The sequence below is a fragment of the Capra hircus genome, chromosome 2 (assembly GCF_001704415.2).
Source record: "Capra hircus breed San Clemente chromosome 2, ASM170441v1, whole genome shotgun sequence".
In the NCBI taxonomy this organism is placed as follows: Eukaryota; Metazoa; Chordata; class Mammalia; order Artiodactyla; family Bovidae; genus Capra; species Capra hircus.
Window position 1 is genome coordinate 38079353 of NC_030809.1, and position 24406 is coordinate 38103758.

General features: G+C 40.8%; 1 protein-coding gene and 1 long non-coding RNA gene across 4 annotated transcripts in view; one reads left to right on the forward strand and one right to left on the reverse strand.

Moving 5' to 3' along the window:
* The window catches only part of UNC80 (unc-80 homolog, NALCN activator), a 215584-nt gene that overhangs the window by 22134 nt on the left and 169044 nt on the right, over positions 1 to 24406 (reverse strand). For both annotated transcript variants that reach the window (XM_005676458.3, XM_005676457.3), the window contains exons 47-57: positions 23612 to 23782; positions 20049 to 20141; positions 18480 to 18515; positions 16809 to 17027; positions 10387 to 10587; positions 8123 to 8246; positions 7078 to 7203; positions 5721 to 5844; positions 4767 to 4973; positions 907 to 1091; positions 149 to 314 (exon numbers count right to left, since the gene is read on the reverse strand). In XM_005676458.3, the coding sequence (XP_005676515.2) occupies positions 149 to 314; positions 907 to 1091; positions 4767 to 4973; positions 5721 to 5844; positions 7078 to 7203; positions 8123 to 8246; positions 10387 to 10587; positions 16809 to 17027; positions 18480 to 18515; positions 20049 to 20141; positions 23612 to 23782 (1652 nt within the window). The remainder of the gene's footprint in view (positions 1 to 148; positions 315 to 906; positions 1092 to 4766; positions 4974 to 5720; positions 5845 to 7077; positions 7204 to 8122; positions 8247 to 10386; positions 10588 to 16808; positions 17028 to 18479; positions 18516 to 20048; positions 20142 to 23611; positions 23783 to 24406) is intronic.
* On the forward strand, positions 16974 to 23940 carry LOC108637761. Of its 2 annotated transcripts, none has more exons than XR_001919261.1 (3): positions 16974 to 17010; positions 18461 to 18626; positions 23731 to 23940. It is a non-coding gene; the product is annotated as an uncharacterized LOC108637761 (long non-coding RNA). The 2 variants fall into 2 exon arrangements; XR_001919262.1 differs by lacking the exon at positions 16974 to 17010 and adding an exon at positions 17971 to 18100.

A 24406-nucleotide genomic window follows, 5' to 3' on the forward strand; every position in this document is an offset into this window, starting at 1 on the left:
TTGCATTGTTGACAAGGATGACAGGGTCAACAATGCTAGTTGTACCAAAATGGCTAACTCACACTTGGTTCCAGAAAGAACAGTGACCTATGGAAAGGAGCTTTCCTTGTTCTACTAGCCAAAGTCAAACCATCCCATGCGTACTCACCCGATCCACTGTGAACTGCCTCTTTTAGAATTTTCAGCTCACTGTTGAACTCAGCAATGAGGGAGCTCTTACACAGAGGGCGTGGAATGAAACGCCGCTCTAGCTGGTCAGAGATGTGTTGTCGGGCAGAAAGCTCTTCATGGTTCTCTGCTGGTTGGGCCAGAAGCTGAAAGGAAGGCATAGATTTTCTGGTCCTCAGTTTTACCACCTGTAAAATGGGCTAATAATTGTATTGATTTCATATTTGGTGGTGAGGATTAAATAAAGTAATGCATATGAGGTTCTTAGAACAGTGCTTAGGAAGTGCTTAATCAATCCACTGCTTTGAATCATGGCCTCCAGATATCAGAAATCAGGCATGAAAAGAATAAAAAGAGTAGATGAACATTGAGGGTCTCAGAGGAAAAGCATGCTTTAACTATCTCATTTTTTTAATATATTTATTTAAAATTGGGTCTCAATTGTTCCACCAAATACAAGTGATCATTCTTCAGATCGTTCTATTGGATTGATCTTTATTTTTCCTGGGGAGGGGGTAAGAGGGGACAGGGCAACGTTTTAAGATGTTAACTAAACTCTTACTGTAAAGGTATCCCCAGAGGGATACTTGTCTGGGCTGATTTCTCATCAAGCATGATCTTAACAAGTCCTCCTGACTAGCATCTCCCCCAAGACTGCTGCTGTCGTTTGCCCTAAATCTGGAGAACAGCATGTCCATGGGGCTTGTTACCTCCCAGAGGAGAAGCACAATAGCGCACCTTGCACTGGATGAAAGGGCGCAGGAGCACAAAGATGGGGATACGGGTCCGCACAATGAAGTCCAGGAAGTCCCACAGGGCCAGGCCTCCGACCTTCCGCAGGGCCATCTCCTTCACCTGGAGGCTCAGCCAGTACCACTGGCTTCCGAGCTGCCTCTCAAAGCAGACGAGGATCACCTTCAGCGCTTCACACCAGGAAAAGAGAACGCTGAGTCTGCACACTTGTGCCTCAGAGGAACCCTGCCCACATCCAGCTGCCTGCATCCTTAGCCCTCTTACGCATCAGACAATTTTCAAATTTCTAAACTTTCTCCATGTTTCCAAAATCTTCAATGTACTCCTGAGTGAGTGTTCTGACATAAAGATAGATATTTGTATAGTAAACATGTTTTGATTCTGATTAAGAGAACACATATATCTTCATTAAGTGCATTTAACTACTATTTTGGAAAATGTATACTGAAGAAATTTATAGAACTGAAAGGGAAATGTGTTATAAACATGATACATAGCTAATATTTTGCTTTCTGAAAGTTTTGTCATAGCGGTTTTATGGTAATACCAGCATATCACTCACATCTGAAGATAAAATAGTTTCCTTTTTTCCCCTTTCAGCTTAGAAATAATATATCCTTGTCATTAGAAGTAAAATCAATCCATGCAGAAATGCATAAAGTTACAAAAAAGAGTCCTTCCCCTGCCTGACCCCACTCTAAACTGCTCCCCAGAGTCAACAATAGATGTGTTTGAGTAGATTCTTCCAGAAGAGAAAACTCTATCCTTCCTCCCTCTCCTCTCCGAGTAATCTTGTCTATTACTAAACCCTATGGGATTTCTTTTACAATATCTCTTTTCTCCCAGATTCTGGCAGCTTTGTTACAAACTACATTTTAAAATATAGTTTTAGGAAGCAGATTTCTCAGTGTGTCAAGATAAACCAGAATACTGTAATGACATCAAAGATTATGGGGCTTCCTCTGCCACCCCAGCTCTCCTCTGAGGGTCTCCCGTGGGGCAGTCAAGGTAACCTGGGCATTGACCATCATGTATTAAGGCCCATCTCAGCATCTAGAAGACACATAGAAATCCAACTCCTTAAAGCCCTTCTATCACCATTACCTTCTATTTTGGGCATTTGTAGGAGGAAAACTAGGGCATATAACACAGAGAAAGATGTGGTAAGATTCTTCCTTCCCCATCTACTCACCTCTGTTCCTCTCCCTTGATGTTGCAAGCACATGAACAAAAAGTAGCATTCCTCTAACCCTACCCTGATCCTGGTAACACTCCTACTGTTGTGTGCCTGTTGGCCTTCTTTGGATTTCTGCCTTCCTGCTTTCTACCTTCACCGGCATCAGCCCAAAACAAGCAGAATGGCAAAGGGCTCAGGGATTCTGGTGATGGATGGGTTTGATTTGAAATTTGGTCCTGCCACCAAACAGTGTGACTTTAGGTAAGTTACTTAACCTTTCTGTGCCTTCATCATCGTCATTTAGTTGCTAAGTCACATCCGACTCTTGCGACACCATGGACAGTGGCCTGCCAGGCTCTTCTGTCCATGGGATTCTCCAGGCAAGAATACTGGAGTGGGTTGCCATTTCCTTCTCCAAGGGATCTTCCCGGGCCTTAGCCTCTTACTAAAGTGCGAACATTTATTTCTTTGAGCTGTTGTAAGGATTCCAGAGTGATGATAATGTAAAGTATAGAAAACAGTGCCTGCTAAGTGCTCAAAATAAAGGTAAAACTAAATTTAAAAGAGAAGTCCAGTAGCCTGGCCAAGTAACCAAAGAATCTGCCTTCATTAAAAAGGCAGAAAATGGAAAAAACAAACAACCCAATCAAAAAATGGGTAGAAGATCTAAATAGACATTTCTCCAAAGAAGACATGCGAATGACCAAAAGGCACATGAAAAGATATTCAACATTGCTAACTATCAGAGAAATGCAGATCAAAACTACAATGGGGTATTACCTTACACCAGTCAGAATGGCCATCATCAAAAAGTTTACAAATAATAAATGCTGGAGAGGGTGTGGAGAAAAGGAACCCTCCTATATTGTCGGTGGGAATGTAAACTGGTACAGCCACTATGGAGAACAGTATGGAGGCTCTTTAAAAAAAAAAAAAACAATAATAGAGCTACCGAATGATCCTACAATCCCGCTCCTGGGCAAATATCCAGAGAAAGCCACAATTAGGAAAGATACATGCACCCCAGTATTCATTGCAGCACCATTTATAATAGCCAAGACATGGAAGCTACATAAATGTCAATCAACCAGTGAATGGATAAAGGAGATGTGGTATCTTTATACAATGGAATATTACTTTGCCATAAAAAAGAATGAAATAATGCCATTTGCAGCAATGTGGATGGACCTAGAGATGATCATTTAAATGAAGTCAGACAGAGAAAGACAAATATCATATAGTATCACTTTCATGTGAATCTAAAAAATGATACAAATGAACTTATATACAAAACAGAAATAGACCCACAGACATAGAAAACAAATTTATGGTTACCAAAGGGAAAGAGGGAGAAACTCCCTAAACTCCATAAATAAGGAGTTTGGGATTAACATATACACACTACTATATATAAAATAGATAACCTACAAGGAAGTACTGTATAACACAGAGAACTCAACTAGATATTTCAGAATAACCTATAAGGGAAAAGAATATGAAATAAAATAGATATCTATATATACAGAACTGAATTACTTTGCTGTACACCTGAAACTAATATAACATTGTAAATCAAGTATAGTTCAACTAAGATAAAAGGCAGAAAGTGGGCAGGACTGAAGATAGTTACTTGTTAAGTGTTTTTTCCTATCCCTGTGTTCCATGTTAAGGCTTCTTTCTCCAACATCCTCTGCACAATCCCAAACCTCATGCAGGGCTCTGTACTAGAGTCTGGATTTTACCTGAAAACTACGTTCTCCTGCCTCTGGCAATGAAGTGCCATGCGTGGGCAGGCCCTGTGCACATATAGCCTTGGCTTTTTTTTTTTTTTTCATTTTCATTGTCGATCATATCATTTTCAAATACATCCTTTATGATGGAGCCCAAACACCTCTACCCACTGCCCCACAACCTCCGACATACTTCAAACTCCAACGACCTGTTGTTACCATTCTGTCTGCTTTGGTGAACTGAAAAATGCCAGGCAAGATGTTTTCAGCTTCCTCCTTTGAGCTTTTCTGTGGCTAGTGCTCCTTGGTCTCAGTGCTATGGCAGGGGTAGCCTTTTCTCCCTGGCTTAGTCAATTCTAGTCAAAGACGAGCTTCCGGTATCAATGGGAATACCATTCAAGTCATGGCAGTGGGAAGAGGTAACAGGAAAGCAGAAGTAGAGACTGATGCTTTGTACTTGTTGAAGTGGTTTCTTCAAAGACTTTCTCAATACAGGTCTTTTAAAATACTTTTTGAGTCAAGGAGGAACATAGCTAAGTAAGTAATATGTATATACATATCCACATATATACATATTTTGTTGTTCAGCTGTTCAGTTCTGTCTGACTCTTTGCGACCCCATCGACTGCAGCACACAAGGCTTCCCTGTCCTTTACCATCTCCCAGAGTTTGCTCAAACTCATGTCTGTTGAGTCAGTGATGCCATCCAACCATCCCATCCTCTGTCTCCCCCTTCTCTTCCTGCCCTCAATTTTTCCCAGTTTCAGGGTGTTTTCCAATGAATCAGGTGGCCAAAGTATTGGAGCTTCAGCTTCAGCATCAGTCCTTCCAATGTGTGCATACACATATATATATGTTTGTGTATATATCTCTATCTATACCTATATCTATTTTCTATTTTTATTTCTCTATTTATTGAGAGAGAAAGAAGTACCCACCTAAGTACGCTGCTTGGCTGGTGGACTCTGCCAGCCCTTCCTTGCGTAGGTCTTTGCTTGCATCCCCCGGGGTGGAGCAGTGAGCAGGGGAGCTCTCCAACATAAAATTCTTGCTCCTGGATGTGCTGATGATCCGCGGAGGAAGGAGCACATTAATGACCGTCTGCAGTAGCAGCTGCACCTCGGGCTGTTCCAGCCATGGGCTGTCTGAAGGGCAGAGTTTGGAAGGAGGAAGTGGGAATAAAAGCAAGTCACAAGGCAAACTTTCCACATTAGACACTGAAAAATTCAACTCTCTTTCCAATTCCAAACTAGAACATCCTAGAAATTCGAGTGTCTTCCCCACCAAGTATAGCTTCTCCTATGGACAGAAGTAGAGCTCCTGGTATTGGGTGTCTCCTCCGCAGTCAGCATCAAAGGGTCCCTGATCTTAGCCAAATCTCCTGCTTACCATTTCAATCTCCTTTCTTTTTTTTTTTTTTTTTCTGTTCAAATACTCATAACACACTGCCTTTACATTTGAGATAAACTTTTCCTAAAAGAAAAAAATCCCCCCAAAAGAAAGAGTAGTGAAAACATATTGAAATTTAATGACAATGGCAGGATTTATGCTAAACCTACTGTCCATAGGTTATCAAGTCCATTTATCTGTCAATTCGTATCATACTGTACTTCAGGTAGTCCCATTTTCATAATTGAAACAATGCTCTTTTGATTTTTGCTATTCTGAAATGATGTTAAATAGCATATGTCTTCTAAGAAGTGGAGCCCAGAAAGTCTTGACCAAGGGCAGCTAAATTGAATAGAAAGAAAACTGTATATCCTAAGATATATGTTAAAATTATTCAGATCGGGTTTAATGATGGTCTCCATGGGAAAAGGAAGATAAAACAGCCTGATACTTAAGAAAACACAGTAACAATAATAAATTTCTTTTAGTTAAATTAATCAGACCTTTGCTTCCAGATCCTACTGTGAGCACAAATGGGATGAGCAGATTTAAAAGCATCCCCTCCCTTCGCTCTTGATTGGTGAATGGGGAGATCACATGGCTTAAAGGGAAATCTTCTTTTAAAGCCTGTGCAGCAATAATAGAAAAAAAGATTAATTGACCCCCTCACCCATTCAGTCTGTTTGTTCTTACACAGCATGGTGGAGACAGGGACTCCCTGCTGGCTGCACCTGCAAACTAGGAGTTCAGTTGTCATCTGTGCAGCATACAAGATTCACCCAAAATTGATGCTTTACCATTTGCTTGATATAATTGAGAACTATATACCTAAAAAACAGTAATATTTTGAATATCAAGTGAAAAATTTTAATACTTATCATTTAGTACAAAAAACCCCCTTCAGTTACCCCCTTCAGTTTCTCCATGTGTCTATCCACCAATAAATATTTTAGTGACCAAAGAAAAAGAAGAAAAGGAGAACTTGCCGCCTGCTCCATTTGGGAATTATTTAAAAGTCATCTGACCCCTGTATGAGACCTTCTTCCAGCCAGAAAGCAAGAGACAATATACAAGTTGTTAAAATGTATCACTTTAGGGATGTCTCTGTATCCTTTCTGCATAGTAACCACAGCACTTGCTTAATCTCTTTTCCATAATCTACCCATTAGCTGGATGATGGACCATCAAACTTGGTTTGTCAGATAAGGAATGGGTCAGTTATCCACTTGCAGCAATTGTATACTTTCCATTGGTCTCAGAGTTTCCTGGTGATTTACTATTCTTTAAAATAGGTGACAAACAAATAAGCAGGGAAATTGGGATTCTACACATTTGCGGGGGGAGGCTTGGGAATGATCATTTTAATTTTAGGAACTAAAAGAAGTGAGAGAAAAATGATAAAAAACAACCATAATATTTAACCCACAATCATTAAAGAAAAGTAAGATATTCAAAGTCTAGTAATAACATTTGAATTTTTTTATTACAGTTCTTTCTGCAAATAATTTAAAACCAGACTTTGAATATTACCCTTTTAATTAACAACTGTGAGCTGATTATCTGTGGACCATCTTTTTCCTAAAGTTTTGGCACATGTTTTAAATGGCGGAAGTGGTTCCTGAGGTTGTGGCAGGACTGCGATGACTCTGCTATTTTTGAGATCTCAAGAAGAATTACAGAAGCACAACTTTAGGATCAAGCTCAGGGCTGAAGCTCCAAACCTGCAAAAGTTTGGAGATGTTTACACTTCTGTTTCACAGATTTTGCCCAGCCTTTGCAGAAAAAATAAAAGAGAACACCATGATCTGGTGCCTCAACCAGCAACGTAATGAGCGTGACAAACAGGTAAGGCAGTCACACCTGTATCTGCAATGCTACAAGCCGGACAACAGCTGTGCTGAAGGGCAGAGGTGGTGAGAGATAAGGGCTGAGATGAAGAAGGGGTAATCCATCAGCAACACTGGAGGGTCCTACCACTCCCATCACCTGAAATACAAACAGAGCACATGACCAGCCTTGACTATTGCAATTTCATGCAACGGTAGGAAGGGAGTCAGTCAATTATAATAATAATTTGAAGGTTGGGCATGTTACTTTCAATCTGTTCGTGCTGCCTTCTTTTGAAGGCATGTAATATCTGGAGTCAGATCAAATGATTGCACCAGATTTAGCCAAGGTTTTGTAGAATGCTGTTTATAACTAACTATGTAAATAATGAGAGATGAATCAAAAGTTAGTCTAATCAGGAGACTGGACATACTTACTTGTGGACTCAAAGGAATGAAGTTAACATTCTTTGATGGAGTAAATACTGACAATGATGATGGCAAGAGCTCTATTTGCACTAGGCATTCCAGCTACAGATTTATTGCTTAACCAGCTAAGCAGCAGATTCTATTCATGAAATGCTCTACCATGGTTTCCACATTGTACAAAACCTTGCCAAGATCAGACTCTAGATATTACATAAGTGATAAAAGAAGTTTTTTTTTTCTCTTCACATAAATCCTAGACTGGCCAACTCATAGTGTCATTTTGCACTTAAAAAAAAAATCCTCTTTGCCCTTTAAACTCCCCCACCCAAAACTACCTCAACTTCTAGCCAATTGCACAGTCTCCCACCACCCCACTCTCCAACTGGCAGCCCTCAACTCTCAGCGCAACTTGAAGAGGTCAATTGTCAAAGTAGCACGTGGGAAGCAGCACACGAAAATCCCATCTGTGTAGGGATCTCCCCACGCGCCACCTTGAAATGTACCTCACTATTTTCAGTGTCACCTGAGCCGTCTGTTTTCATGGGTGGGTATGTAGGTAGGTAGGTTGACCTGTAAGTCTTCAGCTCAGAGAAGTCAATAGCAGAGTTAAATTTTGTAAAGTTTCATAACATCGCCACTTGGCTACTCACCAGATTGACACAGACATTGATCAGTGACCTAAGGTGAGGCAGGAAGGATATGATTGGCTGCCTCTGAAGTGTCAAACAAACCCCTTCAATCAAATTGCTGGCAGGCTCCCACTCAACCTGTCGCCTGGAATACAATATAGGAGCCATTAGCAGTGTGGCTCCCTTCTGGAGACTGCCTGAAACAAGCGAATGAGACAGTGATTCTGATGCCATCTAAGACAGGATGGGTGTCCGAGACAAAAAAGTGCTTCACAAGGGATGAAGTTTACCCATATTGTTCCAAAAGTACAGAGCACAGTGGGAAAGGAAGAGGATACTGAAAACGCAGCAGAGGCACTCCTACCCCACTCGTCTAATGAGACAAAATCTATTGAAGAAAAAACAGAGATGATGAATGAGTGGCCTTTTAAGTTTCCTGGTTTTAGCTTTGAGAAAGGGTGTGAGACTACCATTATAGGAAACCCACTGTAGGAGTTATTCCTCAAAACAGAAGTAATCTGACTATAGGCTGTGTTTTTATAATGCTTTTTTACAGTTGATTTCATAAGCTTTTATACCAGACTATAACTAATTAGACTTATGTGACTTCACTCCAGGAAAACAGTCTATTTTAAAAGTGTTCTTTCTTGACCTTCTAAAAAATGATGCTTTGGGACTACTTTCTGTGGTAGTAAATATGGTGGTATACATAGCTCAATTAGATGAACATGAGATTTTCTGAAATAAAAGACAATCTGGTCTGTAATTGTCTCAGGACCAAAGAGTCATTTCTATGGTCCCCCTAAATAAACAGGTTGGGGTTTACTGAGATCAATGCTATTTCCAAATATTATCCTGGAAATACTTTCTAAGCTTACATTGCCTACCAGATTGAAATCACTGTAATGATAAAACAGGAATGTTCATACATGGGGATATGTTGACATCCCTGTTGTACAAGTAACCCACAGGTCAGGTTCAGTCAACACTTCTCTTTTTGAACTGAGATCACCTGAAGAAATTTAATCCAAGGCAACCCCAAATTCATACATTGCACCCCAAGAAAATTGCCTATTATTAACCAAGTCTACACATTAATCCAAAAGTCTACTTTTAGGAAGCTGCTATTTTTCATAACAGATTTAATTATATGACAAATGAGGTAGCCTATGGAGGTGTTAACATCTTTAGATGAAAAGTTATTTTTATAATCTTTGTAAGATGTATAAAACTTTGGTCATTTGCCAGTAGGGACAAGTGTTCTATTGGAACTATTAAAGAAAATAGGAGTCCTTTAAGGATAGGCATTTCTATGCTACTAAAATAGCATATTCTATGCTACTAAAATAACCTTGAAATCATGTACAGGCATCCATCATCATGGCAGAAAAGAATATAGGATCAAACTGTCAAACATTTATTAGAATAAAATGTTTCAATTTCTTTTTGATAAATTCAACAGCTTCAGATGGCTGCATAAATGAAGAAGAACATAGGATAAAACCTGGAAAAGTTCTGGCACATTGAGCAATAAGTGCTACAAATTCTTGGGCAAGAGTTGCATTGATTTGGGTTTAGTTTAATAGGACAGAAAATGGTCTCACTGAAACTTCAAATTTCCAATCTACTGGGTTTATTAGCATTTCTTAATTGATTTGTTTGCCCACTGTAGCTATAGATTTCCAGACTGGGTTCAGATCTCCAGGTAGATGGGTTTAGAGACATCTGCTCATAGAGAGGCTACCAAATGATACTTCAGGCCCCAGAATGGAGATCAAGTGATAACAATATTGATTTAGTACCACCTGAATTAGGTATTTGTTATCAACCCTGAGATCTCTTTAGGGGGTGCTTTACTGGTTATCGTAAAGCTTGCATTTCCCTAAAGTGATACCTAAAATACTATGTTAAACATGTATTTTTTGAACATCAAGTTAATTTTTCTTCTGTCCTTAGTTGTTTAATTTATAAGGCATATCCTGCCTTATTTGAAAAGGAATTGAAGGATACACATTGAACTTTTTAAGTGTGTCAGATAAGGAACATGATAGCTAAGAAATAAATAGATTTTCAAGATAGATGTATATTTTTGAAGAATATGTTATTTCCTCAGAAATACAGACCTGGCTACTTATGCATTCATATCCTGATTAGCTCTGCACATATAACCAACAGAACACTTTTGAGCCATTCCTTCAACTCTGGATTGATCCACCACCTTAAAAATGGACAGACTTGAAATCTGAGGCTTGCAATACCTGCAGTTGATTAGGAGGCCTCCTCACCTCAAAGTAGGCATCTTATGAATTTTGTTGAACATCCTATCCAGTCTCTTTAAAATGAGGATAAGGGCCGGCCTCACTGCCTCAGCACTCCAGTCGGTGATGGGGAGCATTTCCATGATGTAGCGACGAAGCCCACGGCTCTCCATGGTCTGGGTGTCGTACGGTGCCAGCTTCAGGAGGGAGTGTGCGATTTCTGCCAACCTAAAATATTTTGTTTTGCACTTAAAGAATAAGCTTAGAATGCCACCAACCATGGGAATTTTCCTCACACAGCATCATGCTAATCACCCTCCTTCCAATACACTGACTCCTTGAGCTATGAACATTCTAGCACGTTTTCTTATACTATGTAAATAAACATTAAAAAAAAATCTGGACAAAATTAGACCTATATATGTCTCTGAAGCCTTTCCTATTTGTCAGTTACCCCTCTTCTACTCTTTTTTGGACATTCAGTAATTTATTTGTGGGAGAATTTAGCTTTTTGTCCTGTAGCATTTCCCACATACTGGATTTTCCTGACCGAGTCTCCATGGTGTCATTTAATTGATCCTACTTCTCTTGTATTTAATTCAATTGTTGTCCAGGAGCTAGATCAGATTAGATCTTGACTTCCTGGTGTGTGTCCTTCACAGGCAATGTGTACTTTCATCAGGAGGCACGTGATTCCTAGTTGTCACTCGATAATGTCAGCGGGCACCAGTGATCACTACACAGATTCATTAACTCATCAGAAGTAGTACAATGGTAGTACTGTATCATTCTTTTATTCATATATTAACTATAACATGTTAATAAGAAGCTTCCTTTTTAAAAATTTATTTAATTGGAGGATAACTTTAACAATACTGTGATGGGTTTTTGCCATACATCAATATGAATCAGCCATGGCTACACATGTGTCCCCCTCATCTTGAACCCCTTCTCCCACCTCCCTCTCCATCCTATCCCTCTGGGTTGTCCCAGAGCACCAGCTTTGGGTACTCCTGCTTCAGGCATCAAACTTGCACTGGTCATCTATTTTACATATGATTACTCCAAGACAGACAGGACAAATGCTTAAAAGATCTATAGTTTAACAACGCCCTAGGTGATTCTGATAGGCACTCTGGTATAGGAATCAGAGCTAAGCCCTTGCCTTCAAAACATGGAGTGCTCCACAATTGTATCCATTTGACTAGTGCCAGGGATGGAGGATTTATCACTGTTCCACAAGGCAGCTCATTCCATCTTTGGAGGTCCATACTGTGAAAAGCTCTCCTCATATTAGATTTCCAAATTCTCTCAAATTTTTCCTATGAGACCTCATCTGGAAGCATGAGTTCAGTCTAACCATACATCCCTGGCAACACTATCATTCCCACTCATCCTCTCTCCAGACTGAATGTATACATTGTCCTTCTGGGAATTATGTGTGAGTGTGAGCGTTTTAAAGAAATTATCTTAAACAGCCTTCACATTCTTTTGTTTATCTCCTTCTCACAGATGCGCCATGCAGAAAATAATTCTTTGCTTTTCAGGTTGTTTGACAGACAGGTAAGGGTATATCAATATACATGCATTTCCTTTCCCTTATTATTTTGTGTATTTTGTTTGCTCGGTCATGTCCAGCTCTTTGTGACCCCATGAGCTGTAGCCCGCCAGGATCCTATGTCCAAGGGGATTTCCCAGGTAAGAATACTGCAGCGAGTTGCCATTCCCTTCTCCAGGGGGTCATCCTGACCCAGGGGTTGAACCCAGGCCTCCCGCATTGGCAGGTAGATTCTTGACCATCTGAGCCACCCGGGAAGTATTATTTTGTATGCAAACTTAAGAAATGGAAGAGAAAATACTGGTCAATTCCAAACTTGAACACAATGCTTAGAGTTGAATTTGAGTCATTTAATGGATTATTTACTGAATTTCCCTCATCCCTGTTCAGTTTAGTTCCTAAGTCATGTCCAGCTGTTTGTGACCCCATGGAATGCAGCACACCAGGCTTCCCTGTCAATCACCAACTCCCGGAGCTTACTCAAACTCATGTCCATAGAGTCGGTGATGCCATCCAACCATCTCATCCTCTGTTGTACCCTTCTCCTCCTGCCTTTAATCTTCCCCAACATCAGAGTCTTTTCCAAGGAGTCAGTTCTTCAAATCAGGTAGCTAAAGTATTGGAGTTTCAGCTTCAGCATCAGCCCTTCCAATGAATATTCAGGACTAATTTCCTTTAGGATTGGCTGGTTGGATCTCCTTGCAGTCCAGGGGATTCTCAAGAGTCTTTTCCAACATCACAGTTCAAAAGCATCAGTTCTTTGGCACTCAGCTTCCTTTATGGTCCAACTCTCACACCCATACGTGACTACTGGTAAAACCATAGCTTTGACTAGACGGACCTTTGTTGGCAAAGTAATGTCTCTGCTTTTGAATATGCTATCTAGGTTGGTCATAACTTTCCTTCCAAGGAGTAAGCGTCTTTTAATTTCATGGCTGTAGTCACCATCTGTAGTGATTTTGGAGCCCCCCCCGAAAATGCTCATTCCTGGGCATGTTATAACATGAATATGTTTCAGCATAAAACAAAAATTTCCTTTAATACAGGCTTTGCTGTACTATTGCATGAATAACCTTGAGAACCTAAGATAGAGAAGGAGGGGGAGAAAGGGAAAGTTGGAGAGAGGGGGCAGGGGAGGGGAGGAAGTAGAGTGAGAGAGAGGGAAAATGCATTTGCAGAGCTTACTGCTCTCTGTTCCACTGCTTACGTAGCTTTGGTTTGGGAAAATGAGGCAATAACTTCTCTTGGGGTAGAAACTATCCAATCAAGAATGTTTTTCTTGAGAGCCTTGTAATCAATCATATATTCTGCAAATGCAGGGGTACAGATCATCTCAACACTCCTCCTGACTCTGATTCAAATCAAGTACTTCTTGCAAATATATCCTCTTTTATATCATCCCATTTCTTTTTTCCTTTAAATCAACCCTCTCTCCTTGGTTGATACTATCCATTCTTATGAGTTTATGTACTACCTATATGTCCTCAATTCTAGAACGTATATATTGAGCTCTGACTTACACATATATCCAAATGTATACTTTATTTATAAAAGAAGACCTTCATTATATCCTTTGCTTGGTGTAAGGTCAAAGCATATGGAACTGTCACTACTTAGTAAACTCTGGCCGGAGAACAAGGAAGGTCCATTTTTATTGAAAGTTTGTTATGCGAAATTGCATGAATAGAGAGCATATTCCCTACTAGTAAAACTTTTGCTCACATTTCTCTAGATTCAGGCCATGAAATAATGGTGCCCTAGAAGGCAATGGCACCCCACTCCAGTACTCTTGCCTGGAAAATCCCATGGACAGAGGAGCTTGGTGGGCTGCAGTCCATGGGGTTGCTAAAAGTCGGACACGACTGAGCGACTTCACTTTTAATTTTCACTTTCATGCATTGGAGAAGGAAATGGCAACCCACTCCAGTGTTCTTGCCTGGAGAATCCCAGGGACAGGGAAGCCTGGTGGGCTTCCGTCTATGGGGTCGCACAGAGTCGGACACGACTGAAGCGACTTAGCAGCAGAATGACCTTATGCTGGCTCCATACAGTTGACTCTTGCTGAACTGCATTAAGACATCATGCAACTTTCAGCACTGACAGGCATCCAGTCCCAGGAAAATGGTCCTTTATCCACCATGGGATGTTGTTGAGGATGGTGTCTGGCACACTACTCTTTCCTTGTAACATACATCAACCAAGAGATACTTCTTGTTCTTCATATTTGAAAAGGTGATGTTTTACCAAGAAATTGGTTGTTTTTATCTTACTGAAACTATGATTTTACGATTGGCCCTGTCTCCCTATTGATAGCACAAAGTCAAATTTATAGCTCATGAGTAGCATCTAATATGATAAAATCATAGATTTCCCATGTTAAAAAAATTATTTCCCTGCTAATTTTTCTCATTGCTCTGACTCTCTAATTTGTAAATTGTATTCTTTCGCATCATATGATTTTCTAAGTTGCCTCAAGTACTTGGTACAATAATAAACTAAACACTCACATGTGATAGACAGTATTTGCAACACAGCATTCTATATTCTTACGTGTGTCTCAGTATTGGACTGTAATCCTGTTAAGACAAGGGGTTTATTTTACATCCCAGTGTCTAGGATAGTGTTTGGATCTTTCTCATTAGCATTGGTATCTATTGATCCCTAGGTCTGTGCCAGGCATGGAGCTAAGAGTTTGCCCTTCTAGAGCTCATTTAATCTTTAACAGGGTTTGACCTCTAGAGGGAGCTCCAGACCTCTCTGACTCATGAGCTCCTCTCCCTCCAAATGCCTTAAGGAATGCAGATACGGACCCTCAAGTCACAGGACAGTTACTAATTCATTGTTATGACTCTCCAACTTGGTCTCTCTCCTCTCTTTCTTCATTCACTCTCCTATCTTTTAGGAATCTTTTCCCACAAAATGTCTGTTGGTAGTAGCGTGTCTCTGACTCTGGAAATGTGACGTGGAATAACTTAGGACAGCTAGCCATGATCACTTCATGGCACATAGATGGGGAAAAAGCAGAAACGGTGACAGATTTTATTTTCTTGGGCTCCACAATCACTGTGGACGGTGACTGTAGCCACAATAGCAAAAGATGCTTACTCCTTGGAACAAAAGCTATGACAAAGCTAGACAGCATATTAGAAAGCAGAGATATCACTTTGCTAACAAAGGTCCATATAGTCAAAGCTATGGTTTTTCCAGCAGTCATATATGGATATGAGAGTCGGACCATTAAGAAAGCTGAGTGCCAAGAATTTATGACTTCGAACTGTGGTGCTGAAGAAGACTCTTGAGAGTCCCTTGGACAGCAAGGAGATCAAACCAGTCAATCCTAAAGGAAATCAACCCTGGTTATTCACTGGAAGGACTGTTGCTGAAACCCCAATACTTTGGCCACCTAATGAGAAGAGCTGACTTATTGGAAAAGACCCTGATGCTAGGAAAGATTGAAGGCAGGAGGAGAAAAGGATGATGGAGGATGAGAGATGGCTCACTGACTCAAAGGACATGAGTTTGAGCAAACTCTGGGAGATAGTGAAGGACAGGGAAGCCTGGGTGCTGCAGTCCATGGGGTCACAAGAGTTGGAAACGACTTAGTGACTGAACAACAAGCCACGATCAGTAGGAAAGGAGCAGAGAGAGCGTGCCTGAAGCACTGAGTTACTATGGCAACAGGAGCTTAACACCTCAAACTTTCCTCCCCTTTCCCAGTGTTGGAGCTGAAATTCTCAGTGTAAAATAAGCTCTTCCCATCACAGCACAGTGGGGAGTGTGAACACATGTGATGCTATGGAGTTCTGGGTGTGCGCCAACAACTCAGAGAGTGTGAAATCAGTCTGGAGGAGAAAGAGCCTGTGTTCTTCATACATTTCTCATTTTCCCTCACTTAGTACTTTCTAAACTTTTCAAGGGATAATTTTAGGGGGAAAAATGAGGCAATAATCAGGAAATTGGTGTGTTTTGCCAAATTGCAATGTTATTTCTGAAAGGCTAGAACCTAAGCCTACCTTTAGCTTTATAGATCTACTAAACTCTTCAAGGCAATATTCAGTTACCCATGGAATTTTCCTTTCCAGGAATTGTTATAATCCTTTACAAACTGTTATAAATCAAAATAGAAGATCCCCTGGAATCATGTACCTTTAAAGAACCTGAAAATACAGACACAGGCTTTATAGTCTGAGTAACAAGTAAAATGACATTTCCCTAGGAAGAAGGAAATATGAGTGCACAGAGATGTAATTCTGGAGTCTCTCTCTGATACTCCAGGAGCACAAATTTTTATATGATGACTGGCCTCAACTAGTGCAGAATTTTTACCAGGATATTTTTGAAATACTGGAAGGCTATCATGCACAATGTGTATAAAAGGAATCTCAGAGTGAACCAAAGTGTGATTCTAAGTTAAAACTGCTCCTTCCCTGTAGGCCGGTCACTGAGTCGTCAGATATTGTAGGAGCAGAGCAAGTCCTGGAGCAGAAAGCAGCTGTGCACTTTTCATGCAATATAAGAGACAGAAGACACTGGATTCTTATGAAAAATTAGAATTGGAGCAGTAAGGAGTACTTGGAAGAACGTTACTTCCATAAGAACTCAGGTGACACAAGTTCCTTTCATCCTCTTATTGAGGAGCAAATATTGACTGGGGCTTTTCTGACTTTAAGAATATCTCCCTCTGTCCATGCCAAGATCCTTTTCCATGGATTTGACATCCATTTTCCCAGAGGGCTCCATCTGTCATGTATCCAAACCACAGGAGAGCGATCAATTTCAACCAGTTACAAGTTTTGACCCTGCCCCATCTCAATCACCCTGCACACTGCCCCCCACCCCTCACCTGCCCTGGCTGTGTGCACACTCAGGGGAGAGAAAGGGAGGATGGTACCTCATGTGAGACTTCACATCCAGCAGCTCCAAGGCAGTGACCCGTGGCTCGCCGGCCAGGTTTTGCAAGATCTTCAGCCTGGGCCCGCAGTGCTTGTAGAACTCTGTGCAGATGTTCAGCAGAGACTCCCGAGGCCGCCTGAACTCCTCCCGAGCGATCCGTTCATCCAGTTCCTCCCTGGGAAGGCCCTGCCCTTCCTCCAGTAAGTGCAGGTTTTCCCTGGGGAAATTATAAAATTATTATTAAAAATTACGGCAATAAAAATTATTAACTGGGGGTCTGGAAAGGTGTGTGTGGTGGGCAGCTGTGAAAGAAGGGTATCATGTAGAAGAAAAACATGATGTGGTCCGCAAACTTTTTGGCACCAGGATCCGGTTTCATGGAAGGCAATTTTTCCACAGTCAGGGTGGGAAGGGAATGGTTTGGGTATGATTCGGGCACACTGCCTTTATTGTGCACTTTATTTCTATTATTATCACATCAGCTTCCCCTCAGATCATCAGGCATTAGATCCCAGAGGTTGGGGACTCCTGCCTTATATTATATCCAAGGTAATGAACCAGCAGGGCAGGGCCAGGGAGAAACTCACTGGAAAAAGAAAGAAAGTCCATCATTCTAGAAGGGACTATCACCCCAAACTGTAGTGACTTTACGTTAGTCACTTCCTGAGGATTTATGCGGAATTAGGATGTCACATGAGAATGAAATGAAACCTGATGGAACCATAAGCCAGCTTACAAGGCAAATCATCACAAGAAGACAGAGTTATTAACTAGTACAAAATTAGAGCTGTCTTCCTAGAGGGCTGGGATGGAGTGAGAGGTGGGAGGTAGGCTCAAGAGGGAGGGGGCATATGTATACCTATGGCTGATTCATGTTGATGTATGGCAGAAACCAACACAATAATTAATATTCTCCAATTAAAATAAATAAAATTTTTAAAGAGTAAAAAGTGAAATAAAAAATTAAATTAAAAAATAAAAAATATATAGGCGATTCTATCCTCCAAAGTATATTTTAATTCATGATTTTTAAAAGTGTATTACTTAATGTGGCTCATGGTTAAAAATGTTTAAAACTCACTACCCTCAAGTGTTGCGAGGCTTTCCTTGATTTAATTGGGCAATGTAGGATGAAGGATATGCTTTAATGGGTTGTGAATTTTACTTTTATCATGTAGGAAAAGATTTTTTAAAGACATAATAACTATTAAGCAAATGAGAAAGAACTTCCCTCTCAAAAGAAAGAAGTGTGAACAAAGGCAATGTCCTGGAGAAGCCAAAGGCCATTTGGTAAGACAGTCAAATAATAAGAAATTGCCCAGTGGGATCTAGCCATTACATGGTTGCTTATAATTGTAAACTATTGGAAACAGCTTAAATAGCCCACAAATAGAGGTTGAGTAACAAATTAGTGTATATTTATAATCAGACACATCCAACCATTACACACGAAGGTAAGGCTCTACATATACTGCCTTTGAAAGATGGGTGTGACATAGTGTTGAATAAAAAAAGGCAGGTTTCAAAAAGAGTGGAGCAGAAGACAATCCAGTCACATATAATTATGTGATTGTGTCTGCTTGTGTAAAAATAAACAGTTGGTAGATGCTTTCCAAAATATTAAAGGTGCTTATCTTTTTTTAAAAAAAGTTAGGTTGTCTTTCTGTACCTGATGAAGTGCAGTTTGGCGCCTTGTTCCTGGTACCTGAGAGTCAGAAAAACAGTCTGAGTCACTATCAGAGCGAGAACAGGGGCCCTGTGGTGGGTCCTCTTAAAGACCTTTCCTCATGAGAAGCCCTTGAAGCTACACGTTTTGGTAAGCTCACCATAACACATATACTGATTCTAAAGTAGAAAATCTTGATCTGTCATTCAGCTATCACAGATACTACAATAATAGTTGCCAGGAAAGCTGTTCCATTGCCAGATAATTTGTAGAAAGACAAATATTGTAAAAACATACCCAAACTCACGGAATGCGGTCTCATGAGGGAAATTTTTAAACTTTAAAGGTAAGGTGAATCTACTTGCAATTTTAACATCATGTGCTATATCTTAGGGGGACCAGAGGGAAAATCATGGCTGACTTCCTTTCGGTTCTAGAGACTTCTCCTTTTATGAGTGATTGGCAATAGGACTTTAGAAGCCCTCTTTCTCTGTGTACCTTGCATCGAGCCTAGTTGAACATAGCTCAGTATGCTTAGAGAAACCCCTGTGCTTAGTTGCTCAGTCATGTCTGACTCTCTGCAACCCCATGGACTGTAGCCTGCCAGGCTCCTCTGTCCATGGGGATTCTCCAGGCAAGGATACTGGGGTGGGTTCCACGGCTTTCTCCAGGGAGAGAAACCCCGAAGAATCACTTAAACTCATTACTCAAAACCCAAAGAATCGTTTTTAGTTAATGTGAGACGCTGAGACCTGAGTCAACACTAGTTTGAAATCTATTTCATTTTTAGCATAAATATATGATGAGCAGGGAATTTACGTAAATAATGATACACACTTTAAAATGTGCTTCAGAGAGACTAGAAAATTATTTCTTTTTTCCTTATGATTATTTTGCTAACTCGTCCACACTGGGAAAAGAGAACTTTCTCTCAAGCTGATTTTAGATTTGCCCTGTGTTAAATTCTTCCTTGAAGGAAGAAGCTAATTGAACATTTGTTTCTGCCTCAGGGTATTTAGAGGTTAACCTACGCAGAATGAAGCAGGTAAAGTATTAACTAGTCCAGCCAGTATCTTGAGTTACACTAAAACAAGGAAGATGATTAAGTCAAGAACCATGAAACCATCATGTAGTGACCTAAGTCAAAGTTTGGATGAAAGGTCTGCTGAAAATCTGTCCACATGAAAGAAAGTTGACTCTGCACAACTGCCCTGGAATGAGAAACCACCTCTTGGTTATTATTGTTTCATCTGTGTCCAACAAAAAGGCAAATGAAACAACAGTGGAATAGTTCAAAGACCACCCAGGAGGCAGAGAACATCTTGCATGTTCACACAGACACAGGAACGCCATTTTTAAAAGATGTCTTATTTCTCTTCATTTATGAAGGTGACACTTTTAAAAAATGGCCTCAGTATTTTCTTGTAACTCTAAACTCTCACCTTCTGTTCTTTTCTTTGAAGAATGTCACCCTCAGTATTGACTAGTTTCAGGATTCGTTTCATTCGCAATGGCTGAGATTCAGGTTGTATGAAATTGAGAGACCACAGGAGCATGGGGCCGGGGGATTACCTGGTATTCACCCCAGAGGACATGGTGTGGTTGGCTGTGGTGGCCCCTTTATGACCTTGGTCACACCTGCTCATCTGGGGGGCCGTCATGGGCCTGCAACAATGACAGTAACAAAACAACACAAGTGGAGACACTTATGAAATCCTCAGGTTATTGCAGCTCATGCACGTTTTAAGTCAGTTTTAGAGTCTTATAAAGACTTTGGGCTTTGCTGTCACACTCCGGTGCTCTCTTTGTTCTGGGAGGCACTTAAAAGGGAATACCGATTCCCAAGGGTCTGTCAATGAGATTTAAGGTCTTTTGTTTCTTGGTCCTGAGTAAGGAACTAGGACTCCAAACCAGACATTTATGAAATCAGACTTATAAGTCTGTTTTGATGAAGTGAAAGTTAAGAATTCATTTTTCAAATCTACAGGTACCAGGAAGCTAGCCATTCTAGACAGTAAGAAAAAAAAAAAAAAGAATGCACATATCATTTAGGCCACCCACTCCATAATCAACCACTCGATTTTTCTGCAAAACTATCAGAGAAGGTGAACCTTTCCAGTGAAAATTACACCTAAGACTACCCAGGGACATGAGTAAATGAATATCTATTTAAGTCAGTAATTTTGATGCTAAGAAATAGAAAAGAATCATCTCTTATTTTATATCTTCTCTGAGTTTTAGGTTAACTGCCTTTGTGTCATTTGTGACATGGAAGGGAAGATAAGGCTTTTTAAAGCAATTGCTTATATAAACTCTTTAAGGTTTGCTTTTATTATGCTCAGTTTCTATATGCTGGTTGTGGTTGGTGACTGGACCGTTAATGATAACACCAAACTGTCTCTTTCTGTGCCTTTGCTATAGTGGGCAGAATTTAAAGCTGGCCCCAAGACCTTCCTCCTGCCTGGTGTTACTCTCATGGTTCCGGTACATTATATGGCAAGAGGGGGATGATCTGCGTAGACCTAATCTTACCGTGCGTGCTTAGTCATGTCCAACTCTTTACAACCCCATGGACTGTAGCCCGCCAGGCTCCTCTGTCCATGGGATCCTCCAGGCAAAAATACTGATGTGGGTCGCCATGTTCTCCTCCAAGGGATCTTCTAATCCAGGAACTGAACCTGCGTTTCCTGTGTCTCCAGCATGGCAGGCAGATTTGTTACACTGAGTCACATGCCAGTACTTAAAAGGCAGAAAGTTTTCTCTTGCTAGCGGCAGAGAGATTTGAAGCCTAAGAAGGACTCAAGGGCACCATTGTCGGCTGGAGGATTGGAGGTTCTGGGTGAGAAGGGAAATCAGTGTCTTATAAGCAGAGAGTGGCCCCTGGCTGAGGTCATAAAGGAAAAGGGACCTCCAACCCAAAGCTGCCTGCAGGATTCTGCCAAAAACCTTAATGAGCTTAGAAATGGATTTTCCCCCAGAACCTTCCAATAAGAGGTCAGACTAACTGACATCTTGATTTTGGCCTTGGGAGACCCTCAGCAGAATAATCAGCTGAGTCTGCCCCAGGTTTCTGACCTACAGAACCATGCCATGTGATATTATCTGTCTTAAGCCTCTGAGTTCGTGGTAACATGTTATGCAACAATGGAAAACTAACACTGATACACTTGTAATACACTTGTTTATGTGTTACTATCTATAGAACTGTTGTTGTTTTTTCATGAGCTACATAAATTAAGACTGTGAAAGTGAAATGGTATCCTTCTTATTAACTATTTGCTTTCTGTAAAAACAATGAGGCCAGTTTAGTTGTGAATAATTATAACCAACCAGTGAGGCTAGTCTTCCACTTCATCAAAAGAATATTAAGTATACTGGAATATTTAAGACCATGGGATTTTAAATATCAGAGCTCCATCCATAATTCTTTGTGGAATTTTGGTTAAGTCAATTTTGGATAAGTTAATTGACTTATCCTTATAAAAAGGAATAGAAAGCATCATTGGGTATTACGAAGAACAAGAATCAAGTGGCACTTGGGGAAATTGACTGCTCTTTCCTCTAGTCTCAGGAAGGCACTCATGACATACCAAGGTAGGTGCAGAAAGAAGAGTGTAAGTCATGTATTTTTCCTTGGGATGTTCTTTCTCCTTGGACTTTCAGAAAACCATCATCAAAGCACTGGGGACTGTTTCTCATGGGATGAGGCAATTTGTCATGGGTCCCTGTTTCATAGCTTCCCATTTCCTCAGTTTAGATGCATGTGGGCATTTCAACAGATAATCTACCCAAGACTTTGGGCTGTTTTCTTCTTCTCTAGGCTGGCAATGTAGGGCAAGATTGGGAACTAAATACGGATTGAACTTAATGAATGGCAACCTCACACCCCTTCTCACTTGCTGTTGGAAGTGACAGAGATTTCAGCGAGTCCCCCCACTGATTGAACAAGATGGGGCTGAAGAAGTTGGTACCTTTGATGGGAGTAAATCTCAGAATTTTAGGCTAATGATATGGTCAAATGGGATGGAGGAACAAAGACACCAATGCAGAAAGAAGGCTTCCCCACCTCCACCCCTGGGGAGGAACATCTCCTTCCAGCTAATTGTAGATGAAAATGGAAAAGGGAAGCCAGTCACTACGTAGTTTTCTGCATCTACCATTTCCACTCACCTTATCTTTTGTACACAGACATCCCTCCTCCCCTACTACCCCAAACTCCACCCAGGCCTTAGCAGCCCAGCCCTTCCCTGGGCCCAGGGTCACCCAGTTCTTCTGTTTCTGCACCCAAGAATCTTACGACAGGACTAAATTCTTGGAACTCTGCTTAGGATGAACCCTGGTGTCAACTGACCTTTCCATTCCCAAATCCCTCAGTCCCCTCTCTCAGCAATAATGAGTCTTGTCCAATGGAGAATCTACCAATTGAAGCATTAGAATAAAATTTTGTAGTTTATGTCTGTTATGTAGGTTCTGACATTATAGGGAGAAAACCCCAACTCTTTAAAAATAGGAAAACAATATAAGCACTTAGTTGAAATTGGTGACATTTCATGTTTCATAAAATAAGAGCTAATAAAAATGTGATCACATTTTCACGTTCACTAAATTAGCTCTTTTATGAAAGATTTGTTTACTACTGGGTTAAAACTGCCAGAGAAGCTCAGCAAACTATGTGCAAGTGTGTGTTTAGCAGTAACAATACTACTACTAATTATTATTATCATTATTATTATTATTCAGAGTACTTAGCACTATTTATCCAAACAACTCAGGGAATGTTTGCAGTTTTAGCCATAAAGGGCTGAGTTTGGGTACACGTTCAGTCGCTAAGTTGTCTGACTCTTTGTGACCCTGTGGACTGTATCCCACCAGGCTCCTCTTTTCAAAGAATTTCCCAGGCAACAATACTGGAGTGGGTTGCCATTTCCTCCTCCAGGGGATCTTCCCAACCCAGGGATCAAACCCAAGTCTCCTGTTTGTCAGGCAGATTCTTTACCACTGAGGCACCTGGGAAACTCCCAAGTTTGGGTAAAAACTGGGTTTTAGAGATTTTAGCCGTCACTTTTTTTTTTTTTTCCTCTTTGTGGTGGATACATGTTGTTTATGGCTGTGGACATTTCTGCCGATGGGATTACCTGGTGAGGACCTCCACGCTGTACAAAAGGGCCTGCAGGGAGGTTGCAAGAGCAGCCATGGCAGCAATCTCCTCTCGGGCAGCAGGTACCGTCTCCACCTGTGATGTCTGCCTCTTCAGCTTTTGTAGGTAACATGGCACTAAAGCTTCCAAGACCATCAGCATCTGAAGACTTCAATCAACAGAAAGAAAACCAAATCACATTTTACATCCTATTTAATATTTTGGAGCATGGAGAAATGAGAAGCCTCTAGAGAGATGAAAAAAATCTGAGTCCCCTTCCCACTCCATCCATGTCAAGAGTAATTAAAGCTGCTGGAAATATTGACTAACACTAATTAATGAATTAATTAAGCACCCAATGGGTTTCCCAGGTGGCGCTAGTGGTAAAGAATCCGCCTGCCAATGCAGGAGACATAAGAGACACAGGTTCAATCCCTGGGTTGGGAAGATCCCCTGGAGTAGGAAATGGCAACCCACTCCTGTATTTTGCCTGGACAGTTCCATAGACAGAGGAGCCTGATGGGCTACAGTCCAAGAGATTTAAGAGCTAACGTATATACAATTGGTTGACAGCATAATATTGAGTTGGTCAAAAAGTTCGTCTGGGCTTGTCTATAAACTCTTCCTTTTTGGCCGACCTGATAGAATGGTAATAGGTGGAGTTATTCTGTCGACATAGAGAAATGAACCTCACAAAATCATCAACAAAACTTTCATTCATCAATTTGCCAAGAGTGATTTTCTAGCTGGAACAAATTCGAGACAAGATTAAACTCTTCTTTAGGAGGCAGGC